The sequence below is a fragment of the Rattus rattus genome, chromosome 4 (genome assembly GCF_011064425.1).
Source record: "Rattus rattus isolate New Zealand chromosome 4, Rrattus_CSIRO_v1, whole genome shotgun sequence".
Classification (NCBI taxonomy): domain Eukaryota; kingdom Metazoa; phylum Chordata; class Mammalia; order Rodentia; family Muridae; genus Rattus; species Rattus rattus.
The window spans coordinates 132,574,320-132,597,651 of record NC_046157.1 but is presented as its reverse complement, the minus strand read 5'-3'; the positions used below and the strand labels follow the sequence as shown (position 1 = coordinate 132,597,651).

At 36.6% G+C, this 23,332-nt stretch overlaps 1 protein-coding gene across 1 annotated transcript; it reads right to left on the bottom strand.

The window, feature by feature from the left end:
• Positions 1–446: 446 nt before the first annotated feature.
• Positions 447–21,366, bottom strand: LOC116898509 (vomeronasal type-2 receptor 116-like). The gene is made up of 8 exons (XM_032899740.1): positions 21,281–21,366; positions 19,099–19,248; positions 15,908–16,199; positions 14,754–15,560; positions 13,101–13,328; positions 12,661–12,784; positions 814–1,680; positions 447–484 (listed from the first exon to the last, which is right to left on the bottom strand). Exons 1-8 carry the CDS (start codon positions 21,364–21,366, stop codon positions 447–449), a joined length of 2,592 nt encoding a protein of 863 aa, XP_032755631.1.
• Positions 21,367–23,332: the final 1,966 nt, after the last annotated feature.

Below are 23,332 nucleotides of genomic sequence, written 5' to 3'. Positions count from 1 at the left end.
AGAAGGTGACTTGGGAAAACGTTGGCAATGATAGCCTCTTGGGGAGCTCACCTTCACCAAAAGCAAACTGTGAATCCTTTACTCTTCTGCAATAGTCAGAATGTAACTGGTCTCACACCCAACCCAACTCTCACCAGAGACAGTAAAGTAGTAACTAATTTTCTTCCCTGGAAATTTACGTAGGTTCTTTAGAGTCTACAAACAGTAGAATGTAGGGAGGAAGCTTTCTAACTGGTACTTCCTTTCTTTCTGTGTTTTGTTTAAAAAGTATGTAGTGTCTTCAATTAAATGTTTTCCTCTCCAATCTCCTGGAGAAAGCCATTGTCAATTGTGATAAGCTTACAATGTTGGAGATCTCTTGGTGATAACTGTCTTAGCACAAATTTGAAAAGCTGTTCCTGGTCAGGTACTGTGGATTTTATTTGGTAGTCTAATCACTTTGTCTATCATAACTGCATACTATTTTTCTTACATACATTTGAATGTGGCTTATGTAAATGTAATGCTATATGATAAAAATATGTAAAAGATTTAATATGCAGCAAGATGATCATATATTTGTAAAAGATGGCTTTTGTAAATGTAACTTATTGTTGCCACCAGCTAAATTTTTCTGAAAAATGCAGAAATTATTTATTAACATAAAAATTATAGTATTTAATTTTATATGAGGTTAAGGAAGCAAACTTTATGTGGAATTTTCATTTTTGAATAAAATAACAAAATCCAAAACGTATATCTGATTTGTGAGTTAATTTTAACAATCTCCTATTTCCAGTAAAATCTATTTTGTTCTGTAATGCCTTGAAAGTATTATGTCAGGTTTCCTAAGAATAATGTAGCATTTGGGGAAAAAGATACATACTAGGAGCCCTGCACTGGAGGCCAAGATGGAGAAGACCTCTACAGAAACCATGACTTTGCCTTTGGTGCTATGGTAGACAGGGAGAAAAGTGACCCAGACACTGCAGAACACCAGCATGCTGAATGTCAGATACTTAGCTTCATTGAATGTGTCAGGCAGGTTCCTGGCCAAGAAAGCCACAGTAAAACTTACAAGGGCCAGGGAGCCAAGGTATCCAAGTGCACAGTAAAAGGCTATGACTGAGCCTTTGTTGCATATAATGAGGATGTGACCATATTCAGTGTGTAAATCTCTTTCCACAAATGGGGGAGATGTTCCTAGCCAGAACCCACAGAGAATAATTTGGATCAGTGTACAGACAGGAATTATATAATTTGGTGCCCCAGATACCAACAGCCCCCTCATCCTCCTTCCTGGAGTAGTGATTTTAAAGGCTAAAACCACAGTTATGGTTTTGGATAAGACAGTGGTCACAGACACAGTAAATGCAAATCCAAATATGATCTGCTGCATGATGCAGGTGGCTGTGTTTGGGTGACCAATAAAAAGCAAGGAGCAAAGAAAACAAAATATAAGAGAAATGAGTAGAGTGTAGCTGAGAGTACGATTATTGGCCTTTACAATAGGTGTGTCATGATGCTTTAAAAAGACCCAAAAAACAAGAGCTGTGAGTACAGAGAAGCACAGAGCAAGGAAGGCCAGAGCCATCCCCAAGGGGTCTTCAAAAGCCAGAAATGTCACAGTCCTCTTGAGGCAGTGATTTTTCTCTTTGTTGGCATACTGATCGCCTGGACACTTCACACACTGATCCATATCTGTGAAAATAGAAATGTTGAATGATTGTAGTAAATATATCTAAGTTTATTGCTCCTTATTCGAAAGCAATACATGATGCAATCAAAACAACTTCCTCCTTTTTCTTGTTGTAAACAGCAAAGGAATATTCCATATCGGCAAATTTGAATGTAACAGTAATTTATTTTTCCATTAAACACACACATATTAGTTTTTTAAAAATCACTTATTTTTGATGACATTACTTTTATTACATACCAAATACAGTTATTTACTCACAGAGCAAGTAAATTTAGCTTGCTGTACTATTGTGAAAAGTTTCATAACAACATGCCAGAGACTGAATATTTTATAAAAAATAATAGCCTACTCTCTCAATAGCAACTTCATGGTCTATGTCTTTCTGCTACAATGGCAAACAGATTCTAAGACATCTATGATTCATAAGTGCCAGAGAGAACACAAAGATATGTCATGCAATGAAGGTGAAATCTAGCATGTGATGAAATCTCAGAATTGTGGAATTGCCTTAATCAGAGAATACTCAGGAAAGAAAGATATGTATGTCGTTTAGAAACGTTGGGCTTTTCAAGCCCATTTGCAAAAGGATGATTCTATAACTTTCTTTAGGGGCACTACATAAAAATATTGGATTTGGTCTTTTATCTCCTGTGTTTAGCATTTTTGTTATTGATGTTCAATGAATCTTTGTCATGCCTCCCTGCTTTTATGTGTAGTCAAAGTGTTATATATTACTATTGTTTATAAGGCACATACTTGGTTTTAGTTTTAGGGAAAATCATGTTTTTTTTCTTTTTCTTTTATTGAGTATTTTTAATTCACATTTTAAATGTTATACCCTTTCCTGGTTTCGGCTCCAGAGACCCATTATTCCATATCCTCCCCCACCCCAGCTTCTATGATGGTGCTCCCTTGCCCACCCACCCTCACCCTCCCATATCCCTCAACTGACATTCTACTACACTAGGCCATCCAGTCTTGACAGAACCAAGGGCCTCTCCTCCCATTGATGCCTGACAAGGCCATCCTTTGCTACATGTGCAGATGGAGCTATAGGTCCATCCCTGTGTACTCATGGTAGTGGTATAGTCCCTGGCAGCTCTAGGGTGTCTGGTTGGTTGACATTGTTGTTCTTATGGGGTTGCAAATCCCTTCTGCTACTTCAATCTTTTCTTTAACCCCTATGTTGATGACACCACTCTCAGTTCAGTGGTTGGCTGCAAGCACCCACCTCTGTATTTGTCAGGCTCTTGACATCATGCACTGCTTGGCATCTGCAATATTGTCTGATTCTGGTATCCTATATGGGATGGATCCTACAGGTGTGGGAGTTTCTGGATGGCCTTTATTTCAGTCTCTGCTCCACACTTTGTCTTCATATTTTTTTCCTGTGAATATTTTGTTCTCCCTTCTAAGATTTGAACCATCCATATTTTGTCCTTCCTTCTTCTTGAAATTCATGTGTTTTGTGAATTGTATCTTGGGTATTCTGAGCTTTTGGGTTAATATCCCCTTATTAGTGAGTGTATACCATGTACGTTCTTTTGTGATTGGATCACCTCACTCACAGTGATAATTTCTAGTTTTGTCCATTTCCTTAAGAATTTCCTGAGTTATTCTTCTTTTTAGTAGCTGAGTAGTATTCTGTTGGGGAATAGTATGACAAGGACACCTGGGTTCTTTTCAGATTCTGGCAGTAATAAAGAAGGCTACTATGAACATAAAAGAGCATGTGACCCTGTTATATGTTGGGGCATCTTTTGTTTGGTTCTTTTTTTTTTTTTTTTTTGGTGCAGGGGACCGAACCCAGGGCCTTTTTTTTCTTAGGCAAGCGCTCTACCACTGAGCTAAAGCCCCAACCCCGCATCTTTTGGATATATGTCCAGGAGTAGTATAGTTGGGTCCTCAGGTAGTATTATGTCCAATCTTCTGAGGAACCTCTAGTCTGATTCCCAGAGTGGTTTTACCAGCTTGTAATCCCACTAACAGTAAAGGAGTGTTCCTCTTTGTCCACATCCTTGCTAGCATCTGCTGTCACCTGAGTTTTTGATCTTAACCATTCTGACTAGTGTGAGGTAGAATCTCAGGGTTGTTTTGATTTGTATATCCCTGCTGACTAAAGATGTTGAACATATCTTTGGGTGCTTCTTGGCCATCCAATATTCCATAGTTAAAAATTTTTTGTTTAACTCTGTATCCCATTTTTAAAAGGCGTATTTGATTCTCTGGAATTTACCTTCTTCAATTTTTTGTGTATATTAGGAATTAACCCTCTATCAGATGTAGGAATGGTAAAGATCTTTTTCTAATCTGTTGGTTGACATTTTGTCCTATGGACGGTGTCCTTTGCCTTGCAGAACCTTTGCAATTTTATGAGATCCCATTTGTCAAGTCATAGTGCATAAGTCATTGGTATTCTGTTCAGGAAAGTTTTCCCTGTGCCCATGGCCTCGAGGTACTTACCCACTTTCTCTTCTATTAGTTTCAGAATATCTGGTTTTATGTGGAGGTCCTTGATCCACTTGGACTTGAGCTTTGGACATGGTTATAAGATCAGTTAGATTTTTCTGCATGCTGAACACCAGTTAAACCATCACCATTTGTTGAAAATACCTTGTTTTTTTCATTGTACAGTTTTAGCTACTTTGTCAAAGATCAAGTTCATTTCTGTGTCTTCAGTTCTATTCCATTGATCTACCTGCCTGTCTCTGTACCAATACTGCACAGTTATTATCACTATTGCATATACATTGTCATTGTCCTTTGAAAGCTCACTTATCATTTTCTATGATAAAAATGTATACTCTATATTTTTTCTCATTTAATTCTAACTTTAGTTATGACTGAAATTGACACATTATCCTTTGTTAATTGATATAGGAGTGTTCAAGTCATTGATTTTCCTGAGAATATTCTCATTACTTGAGAATACATTAATATTATCTAAATGTTAAGATGAACTGGACAGACAAACTTCTTGCTGCCATATAGCGACAAGTCCGGAGTTCTTCACACACAACCAGTTGGGCTTACGATAACTGTTGTCAATGATTTCTTTTCTGGTAATGGTTGTTTTCATATGTTAACTATGCTTTTTTGTTCTAAAATAAAATTTATTCTCTCTATTTGTTTTTGAGTTTTGTTTTCTTCGGCTTTTCAGTGTAGGTTCTTTCCTGTGTTTTTTTAATTATCCCATCTCAATTTATTGCTTTGCTCATTATAAAAAGAGCAGTTCACTATTAATCATTACACTACACATGATGAAAAGACAGATGTATAACTCAGAATTTTAAGAACTGTCCATGGCTATGGTACTTGCACATGAGTTTAATTCAAGCACTTTGGAGAAAGAGGGAATGGGATTTCAGTGATTTTAAGGGCAGTCTAGGCTGCATATATTCTTTCTGAATGGCAAGAGTTCTACAAGGTGACTGTATTTGGAAAAAACAAAATTACAATAACAAAAACAATTATTGTATCCAAGGTGAAAATAATCACATCTATAATGTTTAATGGCTGGTATTTTCAATTTTAAGCACATTATACTTCTATTAAATTTATTGCTACAGCATAAAGTTTGCTTAGTAATGTGTTCAAACCAAGCCTTATAGAAAGAAAATGGCTAAAATCTGTCTGTTCTATTAGCACAGGACACACACACACACACACACACACACACACACACACACACACACACACACACGGATCCACATGTAAATAAGGACCACATATAGAATTTACAAAAACTGAGTATATATAATTGGTACATTATCAGAAAAAATTTATAAATTAGTTGGAGTCATAGTGTGCTCCCTATCAGATGTTATATGTTGGAGCATATCAGAGGATCTGCTGTACTCAGAACATTTGGTAATCCCCCTTCCCCAAAATCCCAAAGTTGCTGCCACGTTCCCCCAAATGCCCTGCCTATGGAATACCAATCCCCTTCTGCCTGACCTTTTCAACTTGGACAGACTAATAGTCTGTTAACTGGAAAATGCTATATCCTGAGGCATACTAGAGTTCCACTGCACTCAGAGCATTTGGTAAGACACCCCCCAAAGTCTCATGGCTGCTTCTAAGAGCCAGTGGTCTTGAGTACCCACCATCCCCCCAAATACCCTAACCACTGAATACCAATCCCTATCTTCCTGGTCCTTTCTGCTGGGACAGACTGCTAACTAGTCTGGAAGATGCTGTATGCTGACAAATACTAGAGGATCCATTGGTCTCAGATTATTTGACATCATATCCTGAGGCATACCAGAAGAATCACCAAACTCAAGCATTTGATACCACATCCTGGGGCATCTCAGGAAGTATGTTGCGCCAAGGGTATCTAATACAAAACCAGAAACCTCACAGGACATCCACTGCACCCAGGACATCACAGCTTTAAAGAATTCCAGGAGTTCTTTTGTAAACAAGGCAATGGGTACTACAGTCTGAAGACCACTCAGGAGTTCTGTGGCCTGCAGGGCAACTGACCCAAAAGACTGAAAGACTCCCTGGAATTTGGCTGCACACAATGAAACAGAAAGCACAGTCCATTGAAATGAACAGAGGACTGCTGCACACAGTACAAGAGTTTGACTGTTTTTCTGAAGATCCAGCAGTCTGAAGGCCTCACAGGAAATTTGTTGCAGTCAGAGCAACAAATTCAGCAGCTTCTCTGTCCCTCTGAAGACCCTCCAGTTAGAAGGCCCCACAGAAGTTCTGCAAGGGACAAAAAAAAAAGAAGACTGGAGACAGTCACTGAGACCAGCAAACACTATGGATAACCAGATAATGAGAGGCATGCAGAAGCCCATAAGTGACAGAAGCCAATATATGTGGGCAGCATCAGAACTAGTTCTCCCACCACAGCAAGCCCTGAACACACAACACACCTGAAAACCAGGAAGCTGACCTAAAATTCTATCTCATAAAGATAATAGAGCACAATAAGTAGGATATAAATAATTCCCTGAAAGGAATACAGAAAAACATAATCAAACAGTTGAAGGAATTGCATAAAGTGGTCCAACACTTAAAAGTAGAAGTAGAAACAATAAAGAAAACATAAATGGAGGCAAACCAGGAAATAGAAAACCTAGGAAAGAGGTCAGAAATTACAGATGTAAGTCTCACCAACAGAACACAAGAGATAGAAGAGAGAATCTCAGGTGTACAAGATACTGTAGAAGAAATTGACACAACTGTTAAAAAATGCAAAACATTAAAAACTCTTCATCCAAAACATCAAGGAAATTCAAGACACAATCAAACATCATATCTAAAAATAATTGGAATAGAGGAGAATGAAGATTCCCAGCTCAAAGAACCTGAATAATTCTTCAACAAAAATCACAGAAAAAATCTTCTCCAACCTTAAGAAAGAGATGACAATAAAGGTACAAAAAGCCTATAGAATAACATACAAATGGGACCAGAAAAGAAAATCCTCTCATCAAATAATAATCAAAACTCTAAATGCCCAGAAAAGGGAAAGAATATTAAAGCTACAAGGGAAAAGGGCCAAGTAACATATAAACACCAACCTATCAGAATTACACCAGTGAAATTAATAGATGTTATGAACCAAATGGATTTAACATATATCTACAGAACATTTCAGCCTAAAACAAAAGAATATATCTTTTCAGTACCACATAGTATCTTCTCCATAACAAACCATATAATTGGTCAGAAAAACCCTCAACTAATATGAGAAGATTGAAATATTCTCATGTACCCTATCAGAACACCATTGCCTAAAGCTGGTCTTCAATAACAGCAAAAGCCACGGAAAACACAAATATAGGTGGAAATTGAACAACTGAAAAACTCTCTACTCAATGATAATTTGGTCAAGGATGAAATAAAGAAAAAAATTAATGACTTCCTGGAATTTAATGAAAATATTAAGACATCATTCTCAAACTTATGGGATACAATGAAAGCAGTGTTAAGAGGAAATTTCATAGCACTAAGTGCACTGGTAAAGAAACTGGAGAGATCTTACACTAGCAACTTAACAGCACACCTAGGAGCTCTAAAACAAAAAGAAGCCAATTCAACCAAGGAGAGTAAAGGGCAGGAAATATTCAAACGCAGGACTGAAATTAACCAAGTAGAAACAAAGAGAACAATACAAAGAATGAGCAAAACCAAAGCTGGTTCTTTGAGGGAATCAACAAGAGAGACAACCCTCTAGCTAAAGTAACTAAATGGCTCAGGGGCAGCATCCAAATCCAAAAACTGAGAATTGAAAAGGAGACATAACAACAGATACGGAAGAAATTTAAAAAAAAAAAACCAAGAATGTAGATGAAATGAATGGTTTTCTAGACATATACCACATACCAAAGTTAAATCAAGAGCCAGGAATCTTTGCAAACACGCCCTTATCCCATAAGGAAATAGAAGATGTCAATAAAAACCTATCAACCAAAAAACAAACAAAGAAACACATAAACAGCCCAGCACCTGATAGATGGATTTAGTTCAGAATTCTTCCAGGCTTTCAACATAGACATGATACCAATATTACTCAAAATATTCCATAAAATAAAAATAGTAGGCAGACTACATAATTCATTCTATGAAGCCACAATTATTCTGATACCTAAACCAAACAAGGACACTACCAAAAAAAAAACCAAAACAAAACAACAACAACAACAAAAAAAAACAGAACTACAGACCAAACTCACTCATAAATATCAATGCAAAAATATTCAATAAAAGTTTGCAGGCCCAAAGTGGCATCGAGCTCAATGAGAGGCCCTAATACCTGACACCATTATTGAGTCTATGGGATGCTCAGAAAAAGGAACCTATCATGACTGCCCTAAAAAAACACAACAAGCAGTTCAAACCTGAAAAGTCCTAAGCCTGATAAACAACTTCAGCAAAATGTTTGGATATAAATTAATTCAAACAAATCCATAGCCTTGTTCTATGTAAAGGATAAATAGGGTGAGAAAGAAATTAGGGAAGCATCCCCCTTCATAATAGTCACAAATAACATAAAATATACCTCAATGTGGCTGAACCAAGCAAGTGAAAGATCTGTATAAAAAGAACTTCAAGTCTCTGAAGAAAGAAATTGAAGATCACCCATGCTCATGGATTAGCAGGATGAATACTGGAAAAAATGGCCATCTTGCCAAAAGCAATCTATGGATTCATTGAAATCAATATCAAATTCCAAATCAATTCTTCATAGATTTAGAAACTGCAATTTGCATATTCATTTGAAATAACAAAAACCCAGGATAGCAAAAACTATCTTCAACAATAAAAAAAAAAAAAACCGTCTGGCAGAATCACAATTTCTGACCTCAAGTTGAATTACAGAGCAATAGTGAAAAAAAACAACATAGAATTGGTACAGAGACAGGCAGTTAAATCAAAGTAATGGAATTGAAGACACACAAATAAACACATACATACCTATGCTCACTTGATTTTTAACACAGGACCTAAGTGGATAAAAGATAGCTTTTCAACAAATGGTGCTGGTTCAATTGGAGGTCAACATGTAGGAGAATGCAAACCAACCCATTATTATTATCTTGTACAAAACTCAAGTCTAAGTGGACCAAGAACCTACACATAAAACCAGATACACTCAAACTAATAGAAGAAAAAGTGGGGAAGATCTTTAAACCCATGGGGACAAGGGAAAATTTCCTGAACAAAACAGCAATGGCTTCTGCTCTAAGTTCAAGAATCAACAAATGGGATCTCATAAAATTGCAAAGCTTCTCTAATGCAAAGGAAACTGTCATTAGGACAATATGGCATCTAACAGATAGGGAAAGATCTTTTCCAACCTCGTATCTGATAGAGGGCCAATATCCAATATATACAAAGAACTCAAGAAGTTAAACTCCAAGTGTAAAATAACCCTATTAAAATGGGTTACAGAGTTAAGCAAAGAATTCTCAGGTGAGGAATATTGAATGGCTGAGAAGTACCTAAAGAAATGCTCAACATCCTTAGTCATCAGGGAAATGCAAATCAAAACAACCCCGTGATTCCAGTCATACCAGCCAAAATGGCTAAGATAAAAAATTCAGCTGACAACAGATGCTGGCAAGATTGTGGAGAAAGAGCAACACTCCTCTGTTGTTGGTGGGATTGCAAGCTGGTACACCTACTATTGAAATTAGTCTGGAGTTTCCTCAGAAAATTGGACATAATACTACCCGAGGACGCAGCTGTACCACTCCTGTGCATATACTGAAAAGACTCTCCAACATATAACAAGGACACATGATCCACTATGTTCATAGCAGTCTTATTTATAAAAACCAGAATTTGGAAAGAATCCAGGTGTCCTTCAACAGAGGAATGGATATAGAAAATATGGTACAGCAGCAAACCACTGAACTGAGAATAGGACCCCCCGTTGAAGGAATCAGAGAAAGAACTGGAAGAGCTTGAAGAGGCTCGAGACCCCATATGTACAACAATGCCAAACAACCAGAGCTTCCAGGGACTAAGCCACTACCTAAAGACTATACATGGACTGACCCTGGACTCTGACCTCATAGGTAGCAATGAATATCCTAGTAAGAGCACCAGTGGAAGGGGAAGCCCTGGGTCCTGCTAAGACTGAACCCCCAGTGAACTAGACTGTTGGGGGGAGGGCGGCAATGGGGGGAGGGTGGGGAGGGGAACACCCATAAGGAAGGGGAGGGGGGAGGGGGATGTTTGCCTGGAAACTGGGAAAGGGAATAACACTCGAAATGTATATAATAAATACTCAAGTTAATAAAAAAGAAAAGAAAATATGGTACATCTCCCCAATAGAATACTACTCATCTATTATAAACAATGACTTCATGAAATTCTAGGCAAATGGATGGAACTAGAAATTATCATTGCGAGTGAGATAACCAGAACATTCATGGTACGCACTCAGTGATAAGTTGATATTAACCCAAAAGCTAAGAATACCCAAGATAAAATTCAGAAACCACATGAAGTTCAAGAAAAAAGATGAAGAAAATGTGGACGCTTCAAATCCTCTTAGAAGGGGGAACAAAAATATTCACGGGAAAAAATATGAAGACAAAGTATGGGGTAGAGACTGAAGTAAAGGCCATCCAGAGACTTCCCGGCCTGTAGGATCCATCCTATACAAAGAAACAAACGCAGACAATATCGAGGGTGCCAAGCAGTGCAAGCTGACAGGAGCCTGATACAGCTGTCTCCTGAGAGGCTCTGCCACGGCCTGACAGATACAGAGGGGAATGCACACAACCAACTATGAACTGAGAATGAAGGGCCTATTGGAGGAGTTAGAGAATGGTTTGAAGGAGCTAAAAGGGTCTGCAACACATAAAACAACTATACCCACCAACCAGAGATTCCTGGGACTAAACTACCATCTTAAAAGTACACATGGACAGCCCCATGACTCCAGCAGCATATGTATCAGAGGATGGCTTTGTTGTGTACCAATGGGAGGAGAAGTCCTTAGTCCTGCCAAGGCTGGACCCCCTAGTGTAGGGGAATATTAGGGCAGGGAGGCAAGAAGGGGTGTGTGGTTCTGTGGGGGACACCCTCATAGAAGAAGGAGGAGGGGGAATAGGATAGGGTTTTATGGACAGAAAACTGAGAATGGGGATAGCATTTGAAATGTAAATTTAAAAATTCAATAAAAAAGACCCAGATGCAAATATGTGCATCTAACCAATGTACAGAATTTGCTGCCCCCTCTGGTTGAATTAGGGAAAAGGTAGAGGAAGCTGTGGAGGAGAACAACCCTGTAGGAGGATCAGCAGTGGCAATTAACCTGAAACCCTGAGATCTATCAGACACTGGATCACCAACTAGGCAACACATACCAGCTGATATGAAGCCCCCAACACATATATAGCAGAGAACTGCTGGGTCTGGGTTCAGTCAGAGAATATGCACCTAACCCACAAGAGACTGGAGGTCCCAGGGAGTTAATAGTTCTGGTGGTGTAGGTGGTGTGGGGACATCTTCATCCAGATGGGGTAGGGAAAAGGTATGGGATGTGAACAGTCCAAGGGTGGACCATGAAGTATACAAAATCTGCAGTGTAAAAATTTTAAAAAACTATATTTGGAGTCATAGTTTTTGTGGAATTTAGAAACAGAGAGAAAAAACTCTAGTAAATCTGTTTATAATTTTCTGTTGAGAAGAGCATGCAAGAACTTACTGTTAATGTGACTCCAAAGAGAATCCTTTACACACACATATTCAGTTTTGGATTCAAACACTAATGGCATTCCCCAAGTATTTATGCAAGAAATTATAGGGAAAAATGTAGGTTCAAAATATTTCATCAAATGAAAGTTCATCATGATTTATTCAATTATGTTAGTAGTAATAATTTATTAAGACATTACTTCTTCTGATATACAGATGTAAGTATGTTCTATAAAAAGCCTTCTGATCTTCTCACAATTTAGATAGCAACATTTATTTCATCATGTTACTTATTATGAACACTAACTTCAAATTTGTGAATACTATTCTTTTATTAGGATTGTTTTCTTTTATTCCTGCCCACGAACCAAAATAATATATGATACAAATCCTCTGCGTTCACAATGTTCTACTTCTGAGATTTCACAGATAACAAATAACAACTATCAATATTTATTGAGATAGAATTACACTTTCAAAAACCTTTTTCTTTGTCAAGAGCCACAAGGAATCCTGAGATGGTGAAGATGGGTGAAATTCATGATTTCAGTGTAATTCACAAGTTTCAAAAATGACAAAAGCAAATACATGCATTCTAAAGAGTGTTTGTTCAATCCACAGATGGATAGGGAACAGGTTCAGAGGGGCTTTAGAGTTATTTCCATGTAAACTAATATCTGCACTTTGTTAACATAATACATGTAACGTAACATCAATATAATCACAGTATTTTCTAAAACACATACACAAAGAAAAATGCAAGTTCTATATACCTAAAGTATATGTTTGATAATGTAAATAGTTACCTGTCTGATTAGAAATTTCATTCTCAAAGCAGGGGTTGCAATCAAAACAGCAAGCAGCCTTGTTCTCCTGAGGGAATTTTCTAAATCCAGGAGAACAGCTTATACTACATACAGAGATGGGTGTCTGTGGACAATTGTATATGTTTTTAAAATATATAAACATGTTACTAACTCTATGATAATGCTATTATGTTATGCAATTGAACCTCTTAACTATGAACTTATTTTTGACCAGACATTGTATAAATGCAGAAGCAGAAGAGTTGTGAATTACACTGCACTGTATATAGACACAATAGGAATTATTCTATCAAACAGCATTAATTTCCTAATTGTCAAAATCTCATTTAAAATATACTACAAGCTGGATACCAAGACTATCTGGATATACGACTTGTTTACTCATTTATTCTGAAAGCCAGGTGAAGATTTTCACTGACCTGTTTCACTCCTGTGCCCCATTCTATAATATTCTCTGACAGAGACAATTGTTCATCATGTGGGGAATGTGGGACATATGTTCCTACATGCACCTTATGTCCAAGACCTTGAGGAAAATTCCAGAAGTTCAGAATGTCATACTGTGCATCTGATTTTTCTCTCTGCCTCATATCTATTCTCTCTCCAACTGGATTATTAAATTGAATGCTCTTGACAAAACGGTGCAGCTAAAAGAAAGTTTTTAACATTTAAAAAACACGAACTCATTTAATTTTCTGTGCATGAATGTTTTGCCTGTATAAGTATAACAAATGCATGTCTGTAGCCTATGGATATCCAAGGAGGGGTTATCCCCAAGATGAGAGAAACAACGGAAACCTATCATAACTATTCACTGAGAAGATCCACCCAACACTTTACAGAAACAGATCCAGAGACCCATAGCTAAACATTTGAGGGAGGTCAAGAAGTCTTTTGTAAGAGTTGGGGAAAGAATTTAGGAAGCTGGAGAGGATTGAGACTCCACAAGGAGACAAAAAGAGTCAAAAAGTTCTTGAGATTCGGGGGCTCTTAGAGTCTGAACCATGCACCAAGCATAAACGGCTGAAACTGCCCCTGCACACGTGTATATGACGTTGGGCCTGGTCTTCATGCAATTCTACAAACACCCGTATCAGGGGCTCACCCTAACTCCATTGCCTGTGGATCTAGTTCCCTTAACTGGAACATGTTCTCTGGTTTCTGTTGAAGAGAATGTTCCTTATTTCTGCAGGTACTTGAGTTCCCAAGCTGTATTAGAACCCAGGGAGGACCACTTCATTCTTAATGGAGGAGAGATGAACAGGAGGAGAGGGTGTATGTGTGGGGACTGAGAGTAGGAGAAGCTCAAATTGTAGTGTAAACTAAATAAATAAATACATTAATGAAAAAAAGAGGATGGCAGATTCCTGAAAAAAATGTCCAAAATTTGTGATTAAATTTTGTGTTCCAAATTTGAAGAACAAAACCCAATTTTGCAAACAACAATTAGATTCCTTAATCAATTCAATAAGATTAAATACTATATAGTTGCCAACTGTAAAACATTTTAATTAAATATTAAATATTAAAAAAATTATTCATGTACCAAATGTATAAAATGTTATTATGTTATTATAGAACCAGAAGATGCAAGTGAAATAATAGAGATGACTAACATCACAAATGCTGTCACCTTTTCAAAGAACTTCCAAAAGTATACAAAATTTGTTCATTACTCACTTATATTTTACATAATTTCTTGACACACGGTAAGTAAATTCTGTATTATAGTGCTTTCAGCCCGGTGTTTTCAGTCACCAGTTCACTCATAGCTCATATTAAATATTTCCAGTGAAAGGGTGAGTGTGTGTGTGTGTGTGTGTGTGTGTGTGTGTGTATGTGTGTGTGTATTTGAATATGTTTGTGCACTGAAACCTTGTGGATAGTGACATTTGATCTCCAGCTATGAAGCTTATTTTCTATTTATCTGATATATGATTTTTTTTACTTCCAACTAGAGTCCCATTATGCAAAATGTGAAAGGTGCATGAAAGGAGGTATTTAGGAAGATTTTAAAATGTGTCTTCCACAACACTATGGAACCCTTACATGAGTTACAAATAACACATTACCTGCCAGGGATAAATAAACTGTCCTTTGTTACTGTCCACTGGTTTCATATCTACATCTTTTAGTAGCATCTCATGGAGGCTATGGGCCACAGCATAAACTGCATTATATATGTGGTAGCTCCCCTCACTCAATTTCAAGTCAAACCGATCCCAAGGCAATAAGGCCAAGGATCCTTTAGATGAACAGTTCTTTCTTGTTTTACAGGAATACTCTGAGACTGGACAATTAAAATATAAATTCCATATTTCTGAAAGGAAAGCGTCATCTGGGTTATTGGATGGTTTTACATTCTTAATAAAATCTTTAAAAGCAGAAATATCTGGATGATGTTGTGAAAAAATGAGAGTTCCATGGAAAGAGTCCAGGATGAAGTGTCTCATGCTGCTAGTAACATCCCACTGTGAGGTGGTTATCCATACTTTCCATGGCAATATATGTTCCCATTGCATAAATACTGTTCCTACGGAGGACTCAGTGTCACCAAAAACAATGACTACATTTGCCGTTTCCCTCATGATTGGGCTATGGTAGATGAATGAATCATTCAAGTGGAAAGTAAAGTTGACTCTGATCATTTGCACAAAGGCAGCACACACATTGTTCTTCTCCATTTCTCTCCTCAAGTCTGAAAGGAATCTAATACCTTTTTCATTCTCTGAGATGACCAGTCCCACCCAAGTCCACTTAAAATGAACCATCAAAGAGACCATGCCACGGGCTAGTGTTGTGTCTTTAGGGGCCATCTGACAGAGAGAAGGAAACTTGATATCGTCACTCAGCATTGGATCAATAGGCCCAATGGTTAGCTGAAGGAAATATATAAGACAAAACATAAAGAACATAATCCCATCAAGTTCAGTCACATGGTAAATGGCAATATCAATGAAGATAGTAATGATGGTGCATTCATCATTTTAAAATTATTTCCAACTTCCTACAACTCTCTGAAATCTTTGAATATATTCTATATTGTATTATATTATGTCACAATTATAACTCTTATATCATAGGTCTCCATTCTGTATAAAAATACTGAGACCTGAACAAAAATAAGAGTACTAACTCCTAAAGACACTGTCTTTATTCCAAAAACTATAGCCTCCCATTTCAAATAATTGAACAAATATTCTTTTGTTTGCAAATTGATACTCACCTGTGGATATTTGTAGAGTACCAAAAAAATCCCAATTTGGTAAGAAATTTCCCATGTTGTTCCTGTAATGACTGCTAGCGTGTTCATATCTTTTTTAAAGGTATAGTTAGGGATGTCTTTATCCATGCCTGTGAGGTACTTGATAGTGCTCAACAAAGTTTTTGCAAAATTTGCCTCAGAATTATATACACTGTATCCAATACTTATGTTTGGTAAAAGATGTGGGTTTCTATTGATCTCTTCAATGGCAAAAACCAATGCAAGGACATGCTGGTACTTATTTGGATGTAATCTAAACACAGAACATAAGACGATTACATTAAAATCCAATCTAATTGAATAAAAATTAAATATAGAAATTGTTTGTATTGAATGCTGATTTGTGCAAAGTATTGTTGCAGAAAATATAATCTAAAGATGACATTACATAAAAATGAGAACTTAGGGTGGTGTTTCATGGTAGATCTCAGAAATTTATTGACTTTCTAAGAGGAAGGTTTGGCACTCCTTAATTGTGTGTCCCCGAAGAACCTGTGCTATAAGACTGACTGTGATCTGTAGCCCAAGAAGAAAGACAACCCCAAAATCAAACCTGCTTCTGTCTTGATTCTTGAATCCTTACTCTTCACAATGTGAAAATCAAGATATTGTTCCTTTAGTCTCTAGTTCATGAAGTGATAAGCAAATATGTAAGTCAAAGTTCTAATCAATAATGAAACCACAATCCCCTCAAACTCTTTTTAGAAATTCTTGCCTGGTACAGAGCCTAAAAGACATCAAGTGAGAGACATATGAGCCTTTAGTTTTCTCCTCTTGTTCTTTATTTAGCACATAGACTATTGTTTTTTATTTAAGTTATGTTGCCTTAAAATGATATAACCTTTATTATGATACTATAGTTTCTTTATCATACTCTGACCCACAATTAGAAATAAAAAAATGTTGATTCATTATGATGAACATCATCAACTGTATCCAAAATTTGATGTTTTCCACTGCCTTTTTGTCTGCCTTGTAAAACTACGATCTCCTCTTCTTTCTTTTCCCCATTTCCTAGATTCGTGCCTTTATTTTACTCTTTAACCTGTTAATTTAGACAGAACCGCTTTTTATAGCCATGGCAAATGTCATGGTCATTTTCATTATACATCAAGCATTATTAGATCAGACTTCACTATTTCTACCTATATTCACCCACAGACATTACATTACATTAATTACATTGTATTAATGTTCAAAAGTCTATATGCATTGATTTTTATCCACCACATATTTCTTGAAATTTAATAATATTTATAAGTGGCTCTCATTAATACTTCCTGATATACCTATCTAGTATGAGAGTCTATTTTTAAATTAAATAGATTTTTTTATACAGAATATCCTCACAATGAATTTCCCTACCTTCTAGTCCTCCTAGCTCCTCTCTATCTTCCTTCTCCCAAAGATCTGCTCTTCCTTGACTTCCTCTCCAGAAAAGAACACATCTTAAAGATTTGAAAACCAAATAGGACAAAACAAATTTTAACTAAGGAAAAAGTGCTGGGAATAAAGTTTAACAAAGAAGCCCAATAAAAAGAAATGTTTCAATAGAAGGAATATCATTAACAGATACACCAATTTCTACTCCTAGGAGTCTTGCAAAAACAGCAAACTAACATCCACAATGTACATAGATATCAGCACCTACAGACCCATATAGAAATCTGGAGTGCAATTTCAGTTTTTATGAGCCCATGTGAGCTCTGATTAGTTGATTTGATAAGTCATATTTTCCCTTTACACTTCATCCCCTGTTACAAATACAGTCCTGCCTCCTCACGATACTTTATGTTAATTTAAAAACATTCCACTTATGTGTTTTTGTATTTGCATATAATATTTGATTTGGTAATTGTAAAAGTCATGCTCTAATTTTTATAATGATACTTTTATAAAATTACTACTTTGAGAATTTTATGTTGGTATAAAATGCATCCTGGCATCTTTCTTTGCATGGTACCTCTTTGTCTCATCCACAGACATATGATTCTTTCTGTTTTGCTCCTATCCCCTTCTAAGATCTATGCCTTCCTTTTTATATTACTCAGAAATTTAACCAAAACCATTGCCAGACTCAAGACAAGGTGCATGGTTTTCCTGAACTAGTATGGTGAACAGGACTCCACCATTTCAAATTCTAGCTCAAATTACATTTGAATACTCTATAAAAGACAAATGTATCAATGTGCCAGTAATACAATAATAGCTATATGAAAACCTGGTGATATGCAAAACTCTGCACGCAGCTATGAGCAGGTGCATGAACAAAGCAGATAGAAAAATGCCCAGGCAAGAAAAAAATGTGAAACAACTTCACACAGCACAGGAAGAAGAGAAAACAAATTTATCTTCAAATGCTGCCAGTGCTTCCACATAAAGCATATAAACCACACAGGACTTGTCAGTCTACCTCTGATAAGGGACATAGCATTAACTGCTGTTCCATTTTCTATTTCTCCATGAAAAAAAAACCCATTGCTACAGTTCCATGTCCTGACATCCTTCGTGTTTTAACTCGACATTTGTCAGTGCACATGACATTGAAAATATCTAGAAAATATATCCAAGTGTGAATGCAAATTTTAATAAAATAAGAAGTTTCAAAATCTCACATCTACTGCTCTCTTTTTCCCAGCTTGTAGCAATAAGATACACTGAGTAGTGACTCATGGGGAAAACAAGTCTCTTGTGAGTTTATAAGTAAGCCCCATATCCATAATAAAACAGAAACACAAATATTGGGAAGAAACAATAACATTCTTTCTGTGAAATTATCAGAAATGATATGCTAACAAGAAATACTATTGCATTCTTAACTTTCTGAAAAGGTCACTTTGCTACAGTGCCGTGGTACTGAGTACAAAACAGTAGCTTGACTGTGTTTCTATGAATCAACACCACTTTGCCTGCTGCCTGACAGCTGCTGGAGGAACAACGTGAATGCACATGCTAGAGAGTGTTGTTTCACTCAGTGTACACACTTGAATCAAAAGGAAATGACAAATGAATAATGGACCAACTCTGAAAGTTGTATTGAGGAGAATAAGAGAAGTGATATAGACAATGTTAGTCTGCAGAGATGCAGTTCACATATACATCATCTATCATGATAGTAAGATAGCAAAAATGTAAAGGAAGAAGGTACTTACTCATTTATAATGTCTGTGCTGTCTGGACCTCTAGTATGTTGTGATGTTAGATATGAATACATGGGTAAGAACACACTGATGAGCATGTCCCCGTCCTTCCAGATATTGTCTGCCACAGTTGCAATACATCTTTGTTTTCTTGATGCTCTGCTGAATGATGGAGAATTCAGGATTAAGATAATATAAATAAAGGAAAGCATTTTACCTTGTCTGCAAATGCTGAGCCTGAAGATATGTGAAGCCATGTGCACATGAAGAGCTTGTGAATATGTGCAGCTGTGTTTGCAAATTTATTAGTTTTGTTGCCTGAATAGCAACTCCTATACACTTAAGGCCACCCTATTCCCTGGAGAAATAGTAAGAGTTCTCTTCCCCCAGGCTTTGCAGCTGCCTTCCCTGCATAGGTAATAAGGGCAAATAAAATTATGACTAAGGATTATTTATTCCACTCCCAGATGCAATGATTTCATTGTACTTCAAAAGCAACAAAGCCAAAGTAACCAACAGAATTATGAAGCCTGTCTGCTAAGATTTGTAGATACAATACTTGAAGTAATAAATTAGATTTCCTCTCACAATACACTGAGTAAGGTGAGGTATTAAAAGGTCAGAAGGTTCCATTCTATCCCTTCATATATTGGTATAATAGTTTCTATTATTATGAATTGTAAGTAAAAATTCGTTGTCATCCTCATGATTGGCAATCTCCCTCATGTGTGTTTCTCTCTTGTCTCAGAAGACTATACAGTACTGAACACAGCGATTTTAAGCCAGTCTTTAACTTTCAATGTAGAAATTAAGTTGCACATATGCATGTTAGAGTCTATGACCTTCTTTGTACTTGAGTGCAGACAGATCAAAATTCATTGCTACGTCTGTACCAGATTCTTACAGCATTCCCTCATTTAAGATCGTAGCAACTCAAAAACCATCCTATGCTGCATAAAATTTTATCTGTGCTTTATTATTATTTTTGTTTATTTATTGCTTATATATGTTTGGGACTATGATTAGCATTATATGTGTTTGAAGATCAGAGGACAGCTTCAGGGAATTGAATCTGTCTTCGAACTCAATGTTCCTGAGCATACTCACAGACAAAGACCATATCTCTAGCTGCTAAGCCACCTTACTGTCTGCTAAGCTACTTTAATCATCAGCAACGTATCCAGATTGAACTCTTTTCTAGAATACATTCTAACTGTAGAATGGACGAATGTCTCTGTCATGCAGGGACTTGTTCTATTCTTACAGAAAAGTTATTAAATCAGAAGCTACACAAACTCAGGGGAATGAATTTGGTCAGAGAGTTGACTGGGCCAAGACTGTGAGACAAAATAGCCTATTTCAGTCTCTCTTGGTACTTAAAAATTAACATTAATATATTATTACACATATTTTAAACTTTTTCATACAATATAATTTTATCATATTTTTTCCTTCCTCTACCTTCTTCCAGATATTTTTGCATGTCTTTACTCAGAAAATATCATGGCATGCCAGGCTTTCTAAAAGTCCCCAACAAGCATAAGAACAAAGAGGAAAAAGAAAAAAAGAAAAAAAGAACACTAAATCAAAGAAATCAAATACCTGTCAGACAAAATAAAGCTCATGACAAAATGAAAGGCAAAAGAGAAAACTTGGATTTTTCCTTGGCTTTGTGCTGTCGTCTATTCTGAGGCATTTGTATAGTTCTGGTGTGTGTCTGATATAGTCAGTGACACTTTATTGGCAAGATTTATTTTCCATTGCATAGACGGCATAAAATAAAAATAGTTTCTTGGTTAGGGGCAGGACTTTGTGTCTTTTTCTCCTTTCCCATTGCTGGAATTCTTTCTGGATTGAACTCATTACCACATTTACTTAAATTCCAGCAACCATAGTGTACAAACAGTTTCACGAAGGTATTTTAATAAACAGTAGATATTATACTTTCATTTTCATTCATTTTCCACTGCCAACCACTACTAAGATGTACCTTGATGCTGCGGTTTATTCCACTTCTTTTTAAGTTTGTTCAATTTCTTATTTACTACCATACATATTCAATTGCACTGACTTCCCTTCCCTCTCTAAGGGAACAAGTCTGATGAAACAAATTGGACTAACCTTGTTAATACTCAATATAATAAATTTTCAATCAAAATTGTTCACAAGAAATGGGGAAGGACTCTACACTCACCAAAGTAAAAATTCACCAAGATGAAATTTCACTTCTGAACATCTATGCTCAAATGCAAGTGTAACCACATTCATAAAGGTAACCATATTAACGGGCAAACCACATATGGAACACTATACAATTATGAGAGGTAATTCCAACACCCTACTCTCAACAACGTACAGGTCATTGAAACAGAAATTAAACAGAGACACAGTTAAGGTGTTATGAACCAAATGGATTAAACTGGAATCTACAGGACATTTTACAACAAATGCATGCTACCAGAACACCACAGAGTAGTACTGGACTTCAATAACAGTGAAAACAACAGTGAGCCCACAGTCATGAAAACTATGCAACTTTCTGCTCAATAATTTGGTCTTGGAAAAATAAAGAAAGAAATTAAAGACTTTCTAAAATTAAATGAAAATGAAGTCAATACTAACCCAAATACAATGCAAACAGTATTATGAGGAAAATTCAAAGGACTAAGTGCCTTCATAAGGTAACTGGAGAGATCTTCTACTAGCAGTTTTACAGCACATCTGAAAACTCTAGCACAAAAGCAAGTGAATACAACCAAGAGCAGTAGATGGCAGGAAATAGTCAAACACAAGGCTGAAATCCACCTATTAGAAACAAAGGGAACTATGTACATAAACAAAAAATCCCAAAGCATGGTCTTTGAGAAAATCAAGAAGAACCATGAACCATTAGTTAAACTAACTTGAAGGCACAGAGACAGTATCCAAATTACCAAAGTCTGAAATTAAATCTTATACATAACAACAGAAAGCAAAGAAATTCAAAACACACAATCTTATTATGAGAGATTATACACAACAATAATGAAAAAACTAAACAAAATGTATAATTTTCTATAGATATATCATGTACCAAAGTTAAGTCAAGGTTAAGTAAACAATCTAAATAGTCCAATAACTCCTAAAGAAATAGAAACAGTCATGAAAAGTTTCACACATCAAGAAGCCCGGGGTCATATGCTTGTACCACAGAATTCTATCAAACTTTCAAAGAAGATCTAATGCCAACACTCATGAATTTATTCCAAAAAAAGAAACACAAGGAACATGACTTAATTTCTTCTATGAAGCCACAGTTACTATGATATCTAATCTACAAAGAAACCCAACAAAAATATAATATCCGACAAATTTCTCTTATGAACTGTCATGCAAAATACCAAATAAAATTCTCTCAAACAGAATCCAAAAATGTATCTGGAACATCATTCCTATTCTCCTGCTGCTTTTCCCTACAACCTCCAATAGACCTGAGACTCATAAACCATACAGGTTATCTTCCCTCCAAGGCCCATCTTCTCTCGTTGCTGTGCCCCCTAAGCCAAACCATGCTTCCCTAAACAGCCCGCTATACCACACAATTCACTATTCTTTTGCCACCTCTGCTCTGACTCTATCAGCTTCTTCAACTATGCAGGTATGCTTCCCCTTCCCCACACATCTCCACTGCACTTTGATACCTCTGGGCCAAGAAAAACTGCTCTAAGTACTCTCTAGAAGGGAGACCTGTTATCCTTTGCCACTTTTCTTCTCATCTTCCTTAATGAGCCTAGTGAAACATTTAGAATTGTAGGTCTGGAAATACATGCCCCATGGGTATGTTTCAGAAGCATGTCATACCAGGAACATAGAGGTTCAAAACCCTCATAATACCTACTATGACAAGAATGTCCAGAAACCCAAACCACCCAGACTTACTTTTTAAATCACTGATTTATTTATTTATTTATTTATTTATAGAATTATTTTTTAATTTAATTTTTTAACAGTCCAGATTTTATCCCTCTCCCTGTCCACCCCCTGACTGTTTCACAGCCCAGACCTCCTTCACACATCTCCACGAAGATGTCACCCTCCAACCTTCCACCCCACCAGGAATTCCCAATCCCTGGGGCCACCAGTTTCTTGAAAATTAGGTGCATCTTCTCTGACTGAGTCCATTCTGTCAGTTCTCTGCTGTATTTTTTCAGGCATCATATCAGCTAGTGAACATTGCCTGGTTGTTGGCCCAGTGTCAGAGATCTTA